The sequence below is a fragment of the Ascaphus truei genome, chromosome 6 (genome assembly GCF_040206685.1).
Source record: "Ascaphus truei isolate aAscTru1 chromosome 6, aAscTru1.hap1, whole genome shotgun sequence".
In the NCBI taxonomy this organism is placed as follows: Eukaryota; Metazoa; Chordata; class Amphibia; order Anura; family Ascaphidae; genus Ascaphus; species Ascaphus truei.
The window spans coordinates 23593811-23613810 of NC_134488.1; the positions used below are offsets into that span (position 1 = coordinate 23593811).

The 20000-nt window shown below is 54.2% G+C and overlaps 1 protein-coding gene across 9 annotated transcripts in view; it reads left to right on the plus strand.

Annotated features, from left to right (window-relative positions):
• Window positions 1-20000, plus strand: part of AGRN (agrin) — a 355575-nt gene that overhangs the window by 236826 nt on the left and 98749 nt on the right. For all 9 annotated transcript variants that reach the window (XM_075603626.1, XM_075603634.1, XM_075603631.1 and 6 more), the window contains 4 exons: window positions 6445-6660; window positions 14511-14735; window positions 16173-16397; window positions 17759-17965. In XM_075603626.1, the coding sequence (XP_075459741.1) occupies window positions 6445-6660; window positions 14511-14735; window positions 16173-16397; window positions 17759-17965 (873 nt within the window). The remainder of the gene's footprint in view (window positions 1-6444; window positions 6661-14510; window positions 14736-16172; window positions 16398-17758; window positions 17966-20000) is intronic.

Genomic DNA, 20000 nt, shown 5'->3' on the forward strand with positions numbered 1-20000 from the left:
CCCTTTCTCCCCCCGCTCCCCTTTCTCCACCCGCTCCCCTTTCTCCACCCGCTCCCCTTTCTCCCCCCCGCTCCCCTTTCTCCCCCTTTCTCCCCCCCCCGCTCCCCTTTCTCCCCCCCGCTCCCCTTTCTCCCCCCGCTCCCTTTCTCCCCCCCGCTCCCCTTTCTCCCCCCCCGCTCCCCTTTCTCCCCCCCCGCTCCCCTTTCTCCCCCCCGCTCCCTTTCTCCCCCCCCGCTCCCCTTTCTCCCCCCCCGCTCCCCTTTCTCCCCCCCCCGCTCCCCTTTCTCCCCCCCCGCTCCCCTTTCTCCCCCCCCCCCGCTCCCCCTTTCTCCCCCCCGCTCCCCTTTCTCCCCCCCCGCTCCCTTTCTCCCCCCCCCCGCTCCCTTTCTCCCCCGCTCCCCTTTCTCCCCCCGCTCCCCTTTTTCCCTCCCACTCCCCTTTTTCCCTCCCCCACTCCCTTTTTCCCTCCCCCCTCCCCTTTCCCTCCCCCCCTCCCCCCTCCCCTTTCCCTCCCCCACCTCCCCTTTCCCTCCCCCCCTCCCCTTTCCCTCCCCCCTCCCCTTTCCCTCCCCCTCCCCTTTCCCCCCCCACTCCCCTTTCCCCCCCCCACTCCCCTTTCCCCCCCCCACTCCCCTTTCCCCCCCCACTCCCCTTTCCCCCCCCACTCCCCTTCCCCCCACTCCCCTTTCCCCCCCACTCCCCTTTCTCCCCCACTCCCCTTTCCCCCCCCACTCCCCTTTCCCCCCACTCCCTTTTCCCAGCCACTCCCCTTTCCCCCCCCACTCCCCTTTCCCTCCCCCACTCCCCTTTCCCTCCCCCCCCACTCCCCTTTCCCCCCCCACTCCCCTTTCCCCCCCACTCCCCTTCTCCCCTCCCCCCCACTCCCCTTTCTCCCCCCACTCCCCTTTCCCCCCCCCACTCCCCTTTCCCCCCCCCACTCCCCTTTCCCCCCCCCACTCCCCTTTCCCCCCCCCACTCCCCTTCCCCCCCACTCCCCTTTCCCCCCCCACTCCCCTTTCCCCCCTCCCACTCCCCTTTCTCCTTTCCCCCCGCTCCCCTTTCCCCCCCTCCCCTTTCCCCCCCGCTCCCCTTTCTCCCCCCCCCCGCTCCCCTTTCTCCCCCCCCTTTCTCCCCCCCGCTCCCCTTTCTCCCCCCGCTCCCCTTTCTCCACCCGCTCCCCTTTCTCCACCCGCTCCCCTTTTTCCCCCGCTCCCCTTTTTCCCCCCCGCTCCCCTTTCTCCCCCCCCCCCCCGCTCCCCTTTCTCCCCCCCCCGCTCCCCTTTCTCCCCCCCCCGCTCCCCTTTCTCCCCCCCCGCTCCCCTTTCTCCCCCCCGGCTCCCCTTTCTCCCCCCCCGCTCCCCTTTCTCCCCCCCGCTCCCCTTTCTCCCCCCCCGCTCCCCTTTCTCCCCCCCCGCTCCCCTTTCTCCCCCTCCCGCTCCCCTTTCTCCCCCCCCCGCTCCCCTTTCTCCCCCCCCCGCTCCCCTTTCTCCCCCCCCCTCTCCCCTTTCTCCCCCCCCGCTCCCCTTTCTCCCCCCCCGCTCCCCTTTCTCCCCCCCCCCGCTCCCCTTTCTCCCCCCCCCCGCTCCCCTTTCTCCCCCCCCCGCTCCCTTTCTCCCCCCGCTCCCCTTTCTCCCCCCCGCTCCCCTTTTTCCCTCCCCCCCTCCCCTTTCCCTCCCCCCCTCCCCTTTCCCTCCCCCACCTCCCCTTTCCCTCCCCCCCTCCCCTTTCCCTCCCCCCTCCCCTTTCCCTCCCCCCTCCCCTTTCCCCCCCCCACTCCCCTTTCCCCCCCCCACTCCCCTTTCCCCCCCCCACTCCCCTTTCCCCCCCCCACTCCCCTTTCCCCCCCCCACTCCCCTTTCCCCCCCGCTCCCCTTTCCCCCCTGCTCCCCTTTCTCCCCCCTCCCCTTTCCCTCCCCCCTTTCTCCCCCCCGCTCCCCTTTCTCCCCCCCCCCGCTCCCCTTTCTCCCCCCCCGCTCCCCTTTCTCCCCCCCGCTCCCCTTTCTCCCCCCCCTGCTCCCCTTTCTCCCCCCCGCTCCCCTTTCTCCCCCCCCGCTCCCCTTTCTCACCCCCCCTGCTCCCCTTTCTCCCCGCTCCCCTTTCTCCCCCCCGCTCCCCTTTCTCCCCCCGCTCCCCTCTCCCCCCCGCTCCCCTTTCTCCCCCCCGCTCCCCTTTCTCCCCCCGCTCCCCTTTCTCCCCCCCCGCTCCCCTTTTTCCCTCCCCCCGCTCCCCTTTTTCCCTCCCCCCCTCCCCTTTCCCTCCCCCCTCCCCTTTCCCTCCCCCCGCTCCCCTTTTTCCCTCCCCCCTCTCCCCTTTTTCCCTCCCCCCTTCCCGTTCCGATTCCCCCCCTGCTCCGGTCCCCCCTTCCCATTCCGATTCCCCCCTGCTCAGGTCCCCCCCCCGTTCCGATTCCCCCCATGCTCCGGCCCCCCCATTCTGTTTCCCCCCCCCCTGCTCTGATTCCCCCTTGTTGCGAGTGTCTGAGTGTGTGTCTGAGTGTGTGTGTGTGTGTGTCTGAGTGTGTTTGTCTGAGTGTGTGTGTGTGTCTGAGTGTGTGTGTGTGAGTGTGTGTGTGTGATCAGGGGGGGAGGGAATGAATGTGAGGAGGGCGGATTCAGGGAGTGGGTCTGAGTCAGAGGGGGATAATTGATGGAGGGGGAAGAGTGAGGAGACAGGGGGTGTAATAGAGGAAGTGAGGAAGAGAGGGGTGAGGGGGAGAGTGAATGAAGAAGAGAGGGGGTAAGAAAGAGATGGGGCTACACCTTGGGACTATCTGCATTAGAGTGGCACCAGACAAGGTGTGTGTGTGTGTGTGTGTGTGTGTGTGTGTGTGTGTGTGTGTGTGTGTGTGTGTGTGTGTGTGTGTGTGTGTGTGTGTGTGTGTGTGTGTGTGTGTGTGTGTGTGTCTGAGTCTGAGTCTGAGAGAGAGAGTCTGAGAGTGAGTCTGAGAGTGAGAGAGGGATTCTGAAGGGGAGGGAGTCTGAGAGAGGCTGAAGAGGAGAGAGGCTGAGAGAGGCTGAGGGGGAGAGAGTGTCTGAGGGGGGGGAAGTCTGAGAGGGAGAGTCTGAGAGGGAGAGTCTGGTCTGAGGGGGGGGGGAGTCTGAGAGGGAGAGTCTGAGGGGGAGAGAGTGTCTGGGGGGCGCGGGGGAGTCAGAGAGTCTGAGAGGGAGGGTGTGTGTGTGTGTGTTTGTGTCTGTCTGTGAATGAATACAGACACCAACCCACAGTCAGTCAGTCACCCACCCAAGTGTCAGTCACCCACCCCGTCACCCACACACCCCACACCCCCCCCACACCCACTCTCTCTCTCTGTAGGTAAAATTATGCCCCCCCCCCCCCCCCCTGAAAACATTTCTGCGGACGCCCATGCTGGGAGTATTGGTAAGAAATGATCACAAACAGGAAAGTGTTACAAAGATCTTGCACTGCTGGGGAGGTGGGCTAAACCTGCTATAGAAATCAAAGAATGGCATTAGGAGTTATATGTAAAAAAAAAAAAATGTAGTAAGTATTATCTAATACTACAGAACTGATTTATTTAAAATAAACACACGTGTAGGATATTGCAGGGATTGTTCCTTTAAAAACCGTAGCAGTGGGGTCCAAATAAGCATTGCGTTATAGAGGAATTTCCAAAACGAACTCTTTCCTATAACTACTTTGCATAGTAGAGATTATAGTGCTAGTGCTGATTCCAGGACACAATTTTGTGTGTGTGTGTGTGTTTTATAATTCCTATTTCTTGGAACAAGATCATCCTCCATCTCCAATTCCTGCTGGGTACTACTGTGTTATCCATCCTCGAGTAAGTGCTTCTAAACACTTCAACGGCAGCTGTCACATACGCCACACCTGTCAGCACGTGACTTGCATGTGGAACAAGGGTTTATACACCGCTATCTCTAGCTGACCCACTTTTCTCCTTCCGCAAAGGTCCCTGAAATGAATTATATATGGCCTCAATACTGTACGTCACAATATATCTTTAATCCGCTGCCACCACCAAAGGGTTAGATGGTGTTTATACAGAGCATTTGGTCTCTGTTTATTATGCACATAACACACAAAAAATGTTGTAGCCAAATATGTCAGAAAATTTAAATTGCTCTCTACAAAGCGAGCACCAGTTTAAACAGAGCCCAAAGTATTACTTCTTAAAGTTTAGATTTAATATACCAAAAGTACAGTGCTTGGGTTACAGAAAAAGATTATTACAAGAAACATCCAGCATGAAATGCAGACCGTTTCTTAAAATAAAAGATAAGCAATCAGACTTCCCTGTATGTTACCACATGTATCCGCTTCGTCCCAGAGAGGTCACTGGCATAGGAAAGATGACAATTCATGTGTCTGATTCCAAAATACACCTCTGCTGAATCCTACTTCATAATTAAAATGCCGCGTTTATATTCAAAATTCCCTTAATTGAGAACAACACCCCTTTCATCAATCTCTCTAGCTGACATTTTTACGACTAAGAAAAAAACACCTTTCTTTTGACATTTAAATTTTGCCTTTTATATAAAAGACTTCATAACTTCATAACTGTTTCTAGAACACTGTCGCGTCTGTGTGCTTACTCTCCAATGTCTGATTATGAAATACGACCACATAACTTCTATTTTTGCATGAGAAACAGATACCAGAGATTACACATACAAAACCCAGGTATCATTTGAGTCGTGTAATCGCAACAGTTACAAATATCTATTTGATATTCTTGTGAATCGCTGTCAGGTCCAGAATTCCATATGCAATAACTTTGCCCAACCCTTTGGGTTGTCATCTTAGCTACCTCCCCCCTGATACAGTATTTCACAGATCATCCGAAGAATGCATTTCAAAGTACATTTAAATGGTTTACTTTTATTCTGTGTCAGGACAGCCATATTTCAATCCCCTCCCCCCCACAAAACCAGATATACTTATCCATAGATACCATCAGTCCTATAAAAAAAAACCTGGTTAGGGGTTTATCAGGCTATAGAAACAATTGTTGTATTTTTAAGACAATTTGTAACAAACATTAACCTATCATGTATCGGAATGATTAAACTACTTGATACTTTCTGCCATTTCCATTACAGCACACTTATAATTTTGCTCTGTAAGTATCACATTGTAATCTCCCTCGCAGCTAAAAATGGAAGAAATGCATTGCAGGACCCTCATGACTTCCTAGGGCGGGATAAAGACTTGTCTGTCCATCTCCTCTCCTCCTGCTCATCTTTCATTCATTACTACAAGTCTGAGACTGATTGAGATCCAGCCTAACACGTGTCCGCCCTAATAAACTTCATCCTTGGCGTGATACAATGGAGCCATATCCTATTAACCCAGGAATTGGGAGTGGGGGGAGGGAAACCCCAGGGATTGACTTGGGAGGCCGGATTCCAGCTATAATTACCAGAGCTGTTAGCAGCAGTCGGCTTGTGTGCAACAGGGACCCCCACTCTACAAAATGACACAGCTGGTGCCACTTTGAGATGCTCTGCCTGTACTTGGAACTTACCTATCTAAATAAAGCATTGTGTTTGTTGACACGGCGTGGGACAGAAGGCTAGCTGGAAGGTCTCCTGCAGCTGGGCTGCTGACCACTGACCAATTGATAAAATAAGACGCTCACCGATGTGACTGGAGGCTATATTGACATTTTGGCTGCCTTCAAGTAATATTAGTGCTTGCTGTCATGTTCTCCGTCTGACAAATATTTGATTTCTTTAGACTCTTGGGGAATAGACAAGAATCCTCACAATACTTCTAAATCCCCCATAATCTGGCTCTGCATCATCGTTCTGACAGCCTGTGGAGCCCTTTGCTGCTTCACATCCAGTACCTCTTCATCCTCCCCCTCCCCCCAGCTATCATAAAGTGCTCTTCTGAGGCTGTACATCATGCCCATATGCAATCCGATTCTTATTAACCCTGCGTCCCCTTCCCCTAAAAGGGATTTATGGCCCATTACATCTGCCTTTTCAATCGTAGAGTGCCACTGTTACACAGAGGATAAAAGAACCTAAGGCATAAGTATAATAATGACCTATTGCCCAAAAAAAAAATCCTTCCCAATGCGGGTTGTGATTATAAGGAAACAGACTTAAGTTTGCCAAATCGTGCCTTCTGTTGCAGGGGGAAAAAAATGATATTTTCGATGTTGGGGAGAGTATTTGCGTTGATCATTTTATTTCTTGGAATAGGGGAAATGGGGTTTTAGATTGTAAGGTGGCCTCTTTAGCACATTGGTGCTGATAATGCAGTTTATTGCATTGCAGCTACCAGTAGGATTGAAATGAGTTCAGTCCACACTGCACTTACGTTATTTAGTGCTGCATTTTATAAGCCTCAGGCTGCTATTGGCCTCCTGCTCACCCGGCTGTACCCTCCTCATGCAAGACGCTGTGCCGTTGATTTCTCGTAACAATTTGCCTTCCACCTCCTGCGTTACAGTTTGCCGAGGAATGCTCTGCGGCTTCGGAGCTGTGTGCGAGAAGAACGGCGCGGACCCATCCCAGGCGACCTGTGTCTGCAAGAAAACCACCTGCCCATCCGTGGTTGCACCGGTCTGTGGATCGGACTATTCCACCTACAGCAACGAGTGTGAGCTGGAGAGAGCCCAGTGCAACCAGCAGAGGAGGATCAAAGTGATCAGCAAGGGACCCTGTGGTAAGGGCACCAAATTGCTGATCCTGTGGAGTATTGTTGGGTCTCTGTTTGGAGAGCGATTATATAGCTGTAGCAGGACCATTTATTTTCTAAGTGAAAAAAACTAACAATAGCGCTCTAAACACACCCTAAATGTGACAATATACAATTCAACCACATATGTGTAAATAATAAAGCAATGTGATAATAATAATCAAGTGATCTAAAGAAAAAATTAAGAAACTTAGAAACAAACTGCAACCATTGATACCCAGTCTGTGATGTGAGAGACATTGGGCACAGGCTTTGTTCCAATATAGCTCGCAGAAGATGTATAATACACTCCATATAGTTGCCGGATCAGGTGCCTAATACACTTTCTCCACAAAGCTCTTTTATCAAATATATTATACATGGCCTCCCTGCTTTTACATCTCCCTGATGATGCGTATAATAAATGACCTTGTTCTTTTCTTTATTGCAGAGCTCCCTGGTCATACATATACTGTAGTGCGGCGTTTCTCTTTATACTTCCCATGCAGTGGCTCGGGCAGAGTTCTAATACACAGCCTCTCTGTTTCCTCACCCGTACTGATCACTACATGTACAACACGGGGCTTCTCCCTTTTACTATACAGCAGCGGTGGCCAACTCCAGTCTTCAAGGGCCACCAACAGGTCAGGTTTTCAGGATATCCCTGTTTCAGCACAGGTGGCTCAATTAGAGGCTCAGTGAAGGGCTGAGCCTCTGATTGAGCCACCTGTGCCGACACTGGAATTGATTGAGCCTCCTGTGCTGAAGCAGGGATATCCTGAAAAGCTGACCCTTTTGGTGGCTCTTGAGAACTGGAGTTGGCCAACACTATCATACAGCTTCCAGTTTTGATGTATACTATACGGCCTATTTTGATGTATACTATACGGCCTATTTTGATGTATACTATACGGCCTATTTTGATGTATACCAAACGGCCTATTTTGATGTATACTATACGGCCTATTTTGATGTATACTATACGGCCTATTTTGAATCTTTCCCACAAAGCCCCCCCCAGCTCCTAAAGTGATTTATTGTGCCCCTCTTCACCACTGTTCCCTGCCCAGATACATTATATTCACCCCCCCTCCCACTCCTGCATCTACTGTATGCTAAGAAGCGTCAACTCTGGCCTTTCTCTCCTTATCAAGTAAAGAATATCCCCTGTGAGCACATTCACATGTCTCTTACAGGTCTGCAACCCCTGCTTATCCCCCATTATCTCCCAGCATGCAGTGCTTCCACTTCAGCAACGGATTCTGGGAAATGACATACAAATGAGCACACAGTGTCACCTTTTGCTTTTTATCTATTTTAACATGGACCCCTATAAGCTCCTGCCTGCCGCATTACACAGCTTTTCAGCACAGCCTGGGTTAAAGAAGTGCAGAGCTTGTAACCCTACTCACAGACAGCTTTTTCGACCTTTTGGGTCTCATCTGTGTGAGGCTGGGTATACAATCTCCTTATCATGGAACTCAAGCAAGATCCTTTGTGGATCAGGAGGTCGGGGCAGGACCTTCCTCGCCCCCCCCCCCCGCATCACCCCCACCCCCGCATCACCCCCACCCTGCATCAACCCCCACCCCCACCCCCACATCAAACCCCCCGCATCAACCCCCCCCCCGCATCAACCCCCCCCCAGCATCAACCCCCCCCCCCGCATCAACCCCCCCCCGCATCAACCCCCCCCACGCATCAACCCCCCCGCATCAATCCCCCCCGCATCAAACCCCCCCCGCATCAAACCCCCCCCCGCATCAACCCCCCATCCCCCGCATCAACCCCCCATCACCCCCCACACTCCCCCTCCCGCACCTCTGCTGCCCGCACTGAGTGAGGCTAATGGAGCTACGTTGTCAGCCTGCATGCTGCTTCTGGGAGTTAGGCGCTGTGTAAACGAGACTCGGCCCCCTTTTCTATCCAAGTAAATTAACTTGACCTTTTTCTTTCACGCTGCTCAAGCTTGTCACTGCCCCCCTCCCAGTTGTGAAGTCAGCCTGGAGGTGACTGCTGTGAACAGAGCCGCTGCAGCCCGAGATGCAATCTAGCCTCAGATGAGAAGTGTTTATTAATTGGTAGAAGTGCAAATATAATAGAGGTTCTGTGCCTGACTGCGAGAGAGGAGAAATTGTGTGCTGCGTTGGCGCACAGCGCTCTCATTTGGAAAGCTCGTAGAACAAGAGCCGAACCTTCCACTGGAATCATTCTCCGGTTAAAGATAATAATGAAAGAAGTTGAACTATAACATTTTGGCCCCAAAGGGTCTGTTGGGTACATTTGTGCATTTTCTTCTGGCATGAGCAGGTGACAGTGAGGAGCGAGTAAGGTGCGAGGGGCTCGGAACAAAGCAAATCCTTTCTTTTCAGAGCTGGGAAAATATCAGGAACATTCACCAGCCAAAGTAAAAAGTACCTCGTCCCCCTCACACCCGCAATGCTCCCCCTCACACCCACACCGCTCCCCTTCACACCCACACCGCTCCCCCTCACACACACACCGCTCACCCTCACACCCACACCACTCCCCCTCACACTCGCACCGCTCCCCCTCACACCCACACCGCTCCCCCTCACACCTGCACCGCTCCCCCTCACACCCACACCGCTCCCCCTCACACACACACCGCTCACCCTCACACCCACACCGCTCCCCCTCACACCCACACCGCTCCCCTTCACACCCACACCGCTCCCGCTCACCCTCACACCCACACCGCTCCCCTTCACACCCACACCGCTCCCCCTCACACCCACACCGCTCCCCCTCACACCCACACCGCTCCCCCTCACACCCACACCGCTCCCCCTCACACCTGCACTGCTCCCCCTCACACCCACACCGCTCCCCCTCACACCCACACCGCTCCCCTTCACACCCACACCGCTCCCCCTCACACACACACCGCTCACCCTCACACCCACACCGCTCCCCCTCACACTCGCACCGCTCCCCCTCACACTCGCACCGCTCCCCCTCACACCTGCACTGCTCCCCCTCACACCCGCACCGCTCCCCTTCACACCCACACCGCTCACCCTCACACACACCGCTCACCCTCACACACACACCGCTCACCCTCACACCCACACCGCTCCCCCTCACACCCGCACCGCTCCCCCTCACACCCGCACCGCTCCCCCTCACACCCGCACCGCTCCCCCTCACACCCGTACCGCTCCCCCTCACACCCACACTGCTCCCCCTCACTCCCACACTGCTCACCCTCACACCCGCACCGCTCCCCCTCACACTCGCACCGCTCCCCCTCACACCCGCACCGCTCCCCCTCACACCCACACCGCTACCCCTCACACCCGCACCGCTCCCCCTCACACCCACACCGCTCCCCCTCACACACACACCGCTCCCCCTCACACCCACACCGCTCCCCCTCACATCCGCACCGCTCCCCCTCACACCCGCACCGCTCCCCCTCACACCCGCACCGCTCCCCCTCACACCCACACCGCTCCCCCTCACACCCGCACCGCTCCCCCTCACACCCGCACCGCTCCCCCTCACACCCACACCGCTCCCCCTCACACCTGCACCGCTCACCCTCACACACACACCGCTCACCCTCACACCCACACCGCTCACCCTCACACCCGCACCGCTCCCCCTCACACCCGCACCGCTCCCCCTCACACCCGCACCGCTCCCCCTCACACCCGCACCGCTCCCCCTCACACCCACACTGCTCCCCCTCACTCCCACACTGCTCCCCCTCACTCCCACACTGCTCCCCCTCACTCCCACACCGCTCCCCCTCACACACACACCGCTCACCCTCACACCCACACCGCTCCCCCTCACACCCACACCGCTCCCCTTCACACCCACACCGCTCCCGCTCACCCTCACACCCACACCGCTCCCCTTCACACCCACACCGCTCCCCCTCACACCCACACCGCTCCCCCTCACACCCACACCGCTCCCCCTCACACCCACACCGCTCCCCCTCACACCCACACCGCTCCCCCTCACACCGCTCCCCATCACACCGCTCCCCATCACACCCACACCGCTCCCCCTCACTCCCACACCGCTCCCCTTCACACCCACACCGCTCCCCCTCACACCCACACCGCTCCCCCTCACACCCACACCGCTACCCCTCACACCCACACCGCTCCCTCTCACACCCACACCGCTCCCTCTCATTCCCACACCGCTCCCCCTCACACCCACACCGCTCCCCCTCACACTCGCACCGCTCCCCCTCACACCTGCACTGCTCCCCCTCACACCTGCACTGCTCCCCCTCACACCCGCACCGCTCCCCTTCACACCCACACCGCTCACCCTCACACACACACCGCTCACCCTCACACACACACCGCTCACCCTCACACACACACCGCTCACCCTCACACCCACACCGCTCCCCCTCACACCCGCACCGCTCCCCCTCACACCCGCACCGCTCCCCCTCACACCCGCACCGCTCCCCCTCACACCCACACTGCTCCCCCTCACTCCCGCACCGCTCCCCCTCACACCCGCACTGCTCCCCCTCACACCCACACCGCTCCCCCTCACTCCCATACCGCTCACCCTCACACACACACCGCTCACCCTCACACACACACCGCTCACCCTCACACCCACACCGCTCACCCTCACACCCACACCGCTCCCCCTCACACCCGCACCGCTCCCCCTCACACACACCGCTCACCCTCACACCCACACCGCTCCCCCTCACTCCCACACCGCTCCCCCTCACACCCGCACCGCTCCCCCTCACACCCACACGGCTCCCCCTCACTCCCACACCGCTTCCCCTCACACCCACACCGCTCCCCCTCACACCCACACCGCTTCCCCTCACACACACACCGCTCCCCCTCACACCCACACCGCTCCCCCTCACACACACACCGCTCCCCCTCACACACACACCGCTCCCCCTCACGCCCACACCGCTCCCCCTCACACCCACACCGCTCCCCCTCACTCCCACACCGCTCCCCCTCACACCCACACCGCTCCCCCTCACACCCACACCGCTCCCCCTCACTCCCACACCGCTCCCTCTCACACCCACACCGCTCCCCCTCACACCCACACCGCACCCCCTCACACCCACACCGCTCCCCCTCACACCCACACCGCTCCCCCTCACACCGCTCCCCATCACACCCACACCGCTCCCCCTCACTCCCACACCGCTCCCCCTCACACCCACACCGCTCCCCCTCACACCCACACCGCTCCCCTTCACACCCACACCGCTCCCCCTCACACCCACACCGCTCCCCCTCACACCCACACCGCTCCCCCTCACACCCACACCGCTCCCTCTCATTCCCACACCGCTCCCCCTCACACCCACACCGCTCCCCCTCACACCCACAGCGCTCCCCACTATACATCCACACCACTCCCCACTATACATCCACACCGCTCCCTCTCACACCTACACTGCCCCCACCCACACCTACACTGCCCCCACCCACTTTATACATCCACCCCCCCACTTTATACACCCACAACCCCTCCCACTTTATACACCCACCCCCCTCCCACTTTATACACACTTTATACACCCACCCCCTCCCACTTTATACACACTTTATACACCCACCCCCCCTCCCACTTTATACACCCACCCCCCCTCCCACTTTATACACCCACCCCCCCTCCCACTTTATACACCCACCCCCCCCATCCACTTTATACACCCACCCCCCCTCCCACTTTATACACCCAACCCCCCTCCCACTTTATACACCCAACCCCCCTCCCACTTTATACATCCAACCCCCCTCCCACTTTATACACCCACCCCCCTCCCACTTTATACACCCACCCCCCCTCCCACTTTATACACCCACCCCCCCTCCCACTTTATACACCCACCCCCCCTCCCACTTTATACACCCACCCCCCCTCCCACTTTATACACCCACCCCCCCTCCCACTTTATACACCCACCCCCCCCTCCCACTTTATACACCCACCCCCCTCCCACTTTATACAACTTTATACACCCACCCCCCCTCCCACTTTATACACCCGGCCCCCCTCCCAATTTATACACCCACCGCCTCCCAATTTATACACCCACCCCCCTCCCACTTTATACACCCACCCCCCCCTCCCACTTTATACACCCACCCCCCCTCCCACTTTATACACCCAACCCCCCTCCCACTTTATACATCCAACCCCCCTCCCACTTTATACACCCACCCCCCTCCCACTTTATACAACTTTATACACCCACCCCCCCTCCCACTTTATACACCCACCCCCCCTCCCACTTTATACACCCACCCCCCCCTCCCACTTTATACACCCACCCCCCCTCCCACTTTATACACCCACCCCCCTCCCACTTTATACAACTTTATACACCCACCCCCCCTCCCACTTTATACACCCGGCCCCCCTCCCAATTTATACACCCACCGCCTCCCAATTTATACACCCACCCCCCCTCCCACTTTATACACCCACCCCCCCTCCCACTTTATACACCCACCCCCCTCCCACTTTATACAAACTTTATACACTCACCCCCCCTCCCACTTTATACACTCACCCCCCTCCCACTTTATACACACCCCCCCACTTTATACACCCACACCGCCCCCCACTTTATACACCCACACCGCCCCCCACTTTATACACCCACACCGCCCCCCCACTATATACACCCACACCGCCCCCCCCAACTATATACACCCACCCCCCCCCCCCACATTATACAAACTTTATACCCTCACACCGCCCCCACCCCCACTTTATACACCCACACCGCCCCCCCCCCACTTTATACCCACACACCGCCCCTTCTTTATACCCACACCGTCCCCCCCCCCCATACTCTCACAGACCCCACCCTTCATTCCCGTACAGACTCCCGTCATATGCACACAGAGCCCCTGTTCATACCCGCACAAATTCTTCTGCCATCCCAAATAATTAGGACCCTTGACCTTACCTCTGTCAATGAGGCAGCAAGGGTCAACATTTCCTGAAGGGAAAGATGCAGCCTCCTCTTCCTTGGACCGCGCAGCTTAAAGGCGCGGAGTTGTAGGTGGTGTGAAGGAAGCGCGCCTGTACCTGTCCACCGGTGCCTCTATACTTGCACCCCCATAATGCCTTGCATTTAAAGGAGGCCCACCGCAGCGGCAGGCGCAAGGCATCGTGAGGCGCAAGTGTCGATGCTCTAGCTGTGAAGGACAGGCACACAGCCTGCAGTTCCCGCGCCTCTAAGCCTCACGGCCCAGAGAAAAGGAGGCTGCTGCTTCACACGTCGACCCTGATTTTCCTTGTCCCGGGTGAGTGGGTTCTTCCAGCCCTGTTTATTTGTGTCTCTCTCTACCAGCGTATGCTGCAAGGTGCATAGTATTACAGTACAATGAGGAAAACGTTCCAAATATCACATACAGCAGGCATTGCATATCAGTTTGGGGATTCCCATTTCAGAGGCCAGATACATAACCTCAAACTAAGTTATATTTCCTACTCGCTGTGCTTCAACGTCATTGGTTGCTGTTGATGTACTGGACATGGCTAGGATTAAGTCTTGGATTTTGATTGGTTGTCAGCATAACATTCCGGACAGTCCAATTCCTCCTACCAGCCATCAGCCTCTAAACACTAATTGGTCTGTTTGCTCAAGGATTGCACTTGTGTCAGACCCTATCGTTAAGGTGGATATAAAAGTGACAAAACCCATACACACACACACAAACCCATACACACACACACACACACACACACACACACACACACACACACACACACAGCAGCAGCAGGTGATGAATCCTTGGTGAGAGACCCTGACTTATGGCCTTCCTCCTTACTCCCTGCAGGCTCCCGGGACCCATGCTTAGCCGTGTCCTGCAGCTATGGCAGCACCTGTGCCCGCTCGGCTGATGGACAAACCGCAAAGTGTGTCTGCCCCACCACCTGTGTGGGCTTGCCAGAGAATGCAGTGTGTGGCAGCGATGGCAAGGACTACCGGAATGAGTGCCACCTGAACAAGCAGGCATGTGACAATCAGGAGAACCTCTACAAGAAGTCTGATGGGCCCTGCGGTAAGTGCACCCCGTGCATTCCCAGGGTTGGAGTGATTTATTATGGGTGGAGGAATGGCATTGTAGGTGTTAAAAGGATACGCAAGAGGCATCTGTTTCAAGCCAAAAGTAGTACATTTCTGAGGCATCAAATCTGCACCATATTTATTAAATAACACCCCCCCCCCCATTTGAAATCTGGTGCAGTCTGTTTTCCCCCGGAGATGCACCACTTTTGTCTTGGACGCGCTATTAGAGAGGGTTGGGGTTCCTTACAATGCATCTGATCTCAGACGCGCTATTAGAGAGGGTTGGATTTCCTTACAATGAATCTAGTCACAGACGCGCTGTTAGAGAGTGTTGGGGTTCCTTACAATGCATCTGATCTCAGACGCGCTATTAGAGAGGGTTGGGGTTCCTTACAATGCATCTGATCTCAGACGCGCTATTAGAGAGGGTTGGGGTTCCTTACAATGCATCTGCTCTCAGACACGCTATTAGAGAGGGTTGGGGTTCCTTACAATGCATCTGATCTCAGACGTGCTATTAGAGAGGGTTGGGGTTCCTTACAATGCATCTGATCTCAGACACACTATTAGAGAGGGTTGGGGTTCCTTACAATGCATCTGATCTCAGACGCAAATGGGAAAATACACAACTTCAGTGCTATACCCAAAGTGATAATGGTGCATATAATGTGTACATTATATGTTACAAATAATGCAATGCAAAACATATACACAATCAATATTATGAATTGTATAAGTGCAATAAGTTTTGAGTGACCTCCTAATTCTGAAGTCCTGCAGCCGGGAGGTCACTAGGATCCTCCAAATCCTATACTGAGAGCCCTTATGGAAACATTGTCCGCCTTGGCGCTGTTCTTGATCCCAGACGCACTATTAGAGAGGGTCAGGGTTCCTCAGAATTTAACATTGGGTTCCTTAACCAAAAATAGGTTGGGAACCACTGGTTTAGCCTTTATAGAAATATATTTAAAGGTTGTTTTAATACCAATACATTTATTCATATATGGAACCATGAACATAAAAGAATAATCTAAGTAAAATGAATCCCAGACGAGTTTACGGTCCAATGGATTTCTTCTGGAGATAACATCTGTCTTACCCCATTACCTCTTGGCATACAGTGCTTCTACTGCAGCCAGGGATTCTGGGTAATAACGTGCAAATGAGAACTCGGTGGGTCACTCATTATCTAGGTTGACCAGATGTCCCGGTTTAGCCGGGACGGTCCCGTTTTTTTGTTGTTTGTCCCAGTGGCCGATATTGTACTAAACGTCCTGTTTTTATTTATTTATTGCGCATGTGTGAGGGGCCCGGTGAAAACATGGCCTCCCTATCTTTACCTCTGGTCCATTTTAACATGGACCCCTATAAGCTTCCGCATGCCGTATTACCCGGCTTTCTCATAGCGAGCCATGTTTGGTTTTCACAGACCCGTGTAAGAGTGCCCTCAACGACATGAACAGGGTGTGCAGGGTGAACCCACGGACACGACGGGCGGACATGCTTTTCCGGCCGGAGAACTGCCCCCTCCTCCGGGAGCCCGTGTGTGCTGATGATGGAGTGACCTATGCCAACGAGTGTGTTATGAGCCGGACCGGGGATATCCTGGGGATAGAGCTGCAAAGGGTACGCTCGGGGCCGTGCCTGTCTCAGGGTGAGTTGAATCAGGCTGCCCTCCACTAGGCGGGACTTAGGGTGTTGCTGTTTAATGAATGAAGCCGAGTTTTATGCAAATAATAACCCTGCATTGGAGCTGCTCACAAACATTACCTGCCCCTAATGTCCATCATCTTTGCATAAACAGGGCTAAAGGGACCTGTAGCATACAGTCTTCATGGCAAGGTTGTATCTATAGCAACTCAAGTCCTTAAGGGCCACCAACCATCAGTACAGGTTTTTAGGATATCCCTGCTTCAGCACAGCTGGTCCAATCAGTGGCTCAGTCGTAGCCTGTGCTGAAGCAGGGATATCCTAACAACCTGTCCTGTTGGTTGGTGGCCCTTAAGGACTGGAGTTGGCGACACTGGTATATAGGGCCTTCTTTGAATAATATAAAACACTGCCGGCTCCACCACTAAAGCAATAACTCCCCCATACACGGCCATGTCGTAAATAGGCACATTTGCAGTGTAAAGAAGTTATCCGTAGGCTGAAATGACACTTGTGTGGTCACAAAGCATTTATGGGGAGGTCAGTGTGTGGGTCTCCTATCACGGATTGCTGTAACAGCAAGTGTCCTTGTAGAGTCATGAAATAATGGAATGAAAGATTTTGTCCTGCGACTGGGTACAATATGTTCTTCTTTAGAGGACTGGAGAGGGACAATTTAAACCTGCATACTGTACGCGCGAACAATGTTCAAATCTCACCCCCCCCCCGTGTTTATTCCCTGCACGCCCATTGCTCAGCAATGCATTGCAAACTCGCCTGCTGTATAAAGGTTACTTTGTGTGTGTGTGTGTATGTATATATATATATATATATATATATATATATATATGTATATATGTATATACATGATTGTTCATGTAATGTGAGCTTGAGATAAAAGGTGGCACTGTGTGCTCATTTGCATGTCATTTCCCAGAATCCCTTGCTGCAGTGGAAGTGCTGTGTGCTGGGTGATAATGGTGAAAGACAGGTTGCAGACCTGTCCAAGACATGCAAATGAATTTACAGTAATATTTACAGTATGTGTATATATACATATACATACACATATATACATATACATACACACATACACATTTATACATATATATATACACACACACACACACACACACACATACAGTATGTATGTTTATATGCGTGTGTATATATATATATGTGTGTGTGTGTTTAACATATATATATATATATATATGTATATGTATTTATATATGCAGTATGTATGTTTATACACACACACACACACACATATATACAGAATGAGTTCTGCTGCGGTGTGACCTGTGGCAGGTGGATTCCCTTCCAGCTGTGACCTGAGTGCGCCTCTCTGTCCACTCCTCACAGATAAATGCAAAGATGAATGTAAGCACAATGCTGTCTGCCTTAACCGGCGAGGAGTGGCCCGTTGCTCCTGTGACCGCATCACCTGCGACGGCGCGTACAAGCCCGCCTGTGGCCGGGACAGCCGCACCTACGCCAACGACTGCGAGAGGCAGAAGGCCGAGTGCCACCAAAAAACGGCCATCCCGGTGAAACACAAGGGTCCCTGCGGTGAGTGCAGAAACCTCCCCCATCCTATCACACGCCCTGAGACCCCAAAGAAAACATGTCCTGTCTGCTTACACAATGAGCTCTTTGTTTCACATCTCAAGGTAAGGATTCCTGGCTCTCTCTCTAGTTAGTAGGTGTAACTCACCCACCCCTCTCTGTGCACCTGCTGCCCCCTTTCTCTCTCACTGCCAAGGGGGGTCTGCAGTATGTCATCTGCTTTCAAGGACAATGGCAATGGGGGGGGAGATGGGAGGGGAAGTTTTAGGAAGGCGGGAAGAGTGGGGGGGGAGGCATCATTCACATTGCTTGTTCATATATACTCCCAGCTTCATTTCTTTCATACTGCAAGGTCGGGGTTCTCAACTCCAGTCGGTAACACATCAGGTTTGAAGGATATCCCAGCTTCAGCACAGGTGGCCCAATCAGTGGCTCAGTCGAAGACTGAGCCACTGATTGAGCCACCTGTGCTGAAGCAGGGACTAATTGAGCCACTTATGCTGAAGCAGGGATATCCTTCAAACCTGACTTGTTGGGGGGTGGGGGGGTCTTGAGGACTGGGTTTGAGAACCCCTGCTGTATGCAGTTAGAGACACATTTTACAAGCTTCTCTGACCGACACCATGTCCCACAGGCCCTAAGCCATACCGTTCATAAGGAAACATTTTGAAATATGTATTTTTTTTTTTTTTTTCCCCCTTCCCTTCCCACTTAATATATTGCTTTCTTTCTCTCTGTCTCTCTATCTCTCCCTCCTAGAGAAAGGTGTACAATGTGTAATTATCTGCTGGGGGTGACCAGATAAGGTTTGGACGAACCAGAGAATTTTCCGTTCTCTTCTAAATGCTATTTTTCTTGCTAATGAGGCCTTGTCCCTTTTTCTTTCCTTGACTGTCCTGGGTACATTTCTCTTTCCCAAATCACCCGTCTCTACTTTTAGACTCTAGCGGTTCGTACTACTCTTTTGTGTTGTGCAGGGAGCGCCATTGTTGTGTCCCATGGAAATGTGGCAGAGCTCTGTCTGTATGGGCTTGGAGAGGGGATATCTCTGTTTTGGGCGCTTCCTGGGGGATAGCTGCTCCACTGCACGACCTCCGACAACATTCTGTCCCTGTCTGCATTCTCCCCTCCCCCCTATTTTGTGTCTTTCTTTTCAGCCCTGGCTCTGTGGAGTAAGGATGGATGATCGTTGGTTGCTTTCTCATCTCTGTCTGTGAGGTCTTCAATCCGAGGTCTGCTTTTTAACCCAATCCCATCCCTCCGGTCCCTCTCCTCTCTTTCCCAAACCCCTTTCCCATTTACGGCTTGTGTGTGTGGATGAGGGTCCTTGTGCTTTTCTGTGCTTGCTTTAAGGCTGTTGGACTCGGTCTTAGCTGTGACAGCTTCCATCATCTTCTTAAACTCCCTCCTCAATCCACTTGTTTGATGCTGACACCCTTTCTATGCGTGTTGCCTGCTTCTGTATTGGCACACCATCTCCTTTCAGAACCCAAACCTACACTATCTGCGTCCATACCTCATAGACATGCAAGACCATATTTACCAAGAGTAGCTGAGCCTTATGTTACCTTCCAGTTGATGTTTTACGGCTTATTTTTGCAGTAGTTCCCGAGACCAGTCCTCTAGGGCCACTAACAGTGCAGTTTTTAAGGATACCCCCAGGGTCGACAAGAGAGGGGGAAGCCGGCACAAATTACCCGGGCCCGGTGGTCCGGAATGGGTCCCGGGCCCGGCTATGTTGCACATCGGTAGTATCATTATTTGTCACTGCTTGCTGCCGCCCTCCTTCTGAACCGCAGCGTCAAATGACGCCGCGGGCGTCACCAACGTGGCGTCACGTTGCCGTGGAAGGAGAAGGAGGGCGGCCGCCACAGCTAAGTGCGGGAGAGAAAAGAGCTGCTGGGGGGGAGGGGGGCTGACAATGCCTTGCTTGAGAAGAGGTGGTTAAGGCAAAATGATTGGGCCTCTATTGAGAGGAGAGCCTTAAAACCTGCACTGTTCGTGGTCCTTGAGGGCTGGAGTTCGGGACCTCTGGCTT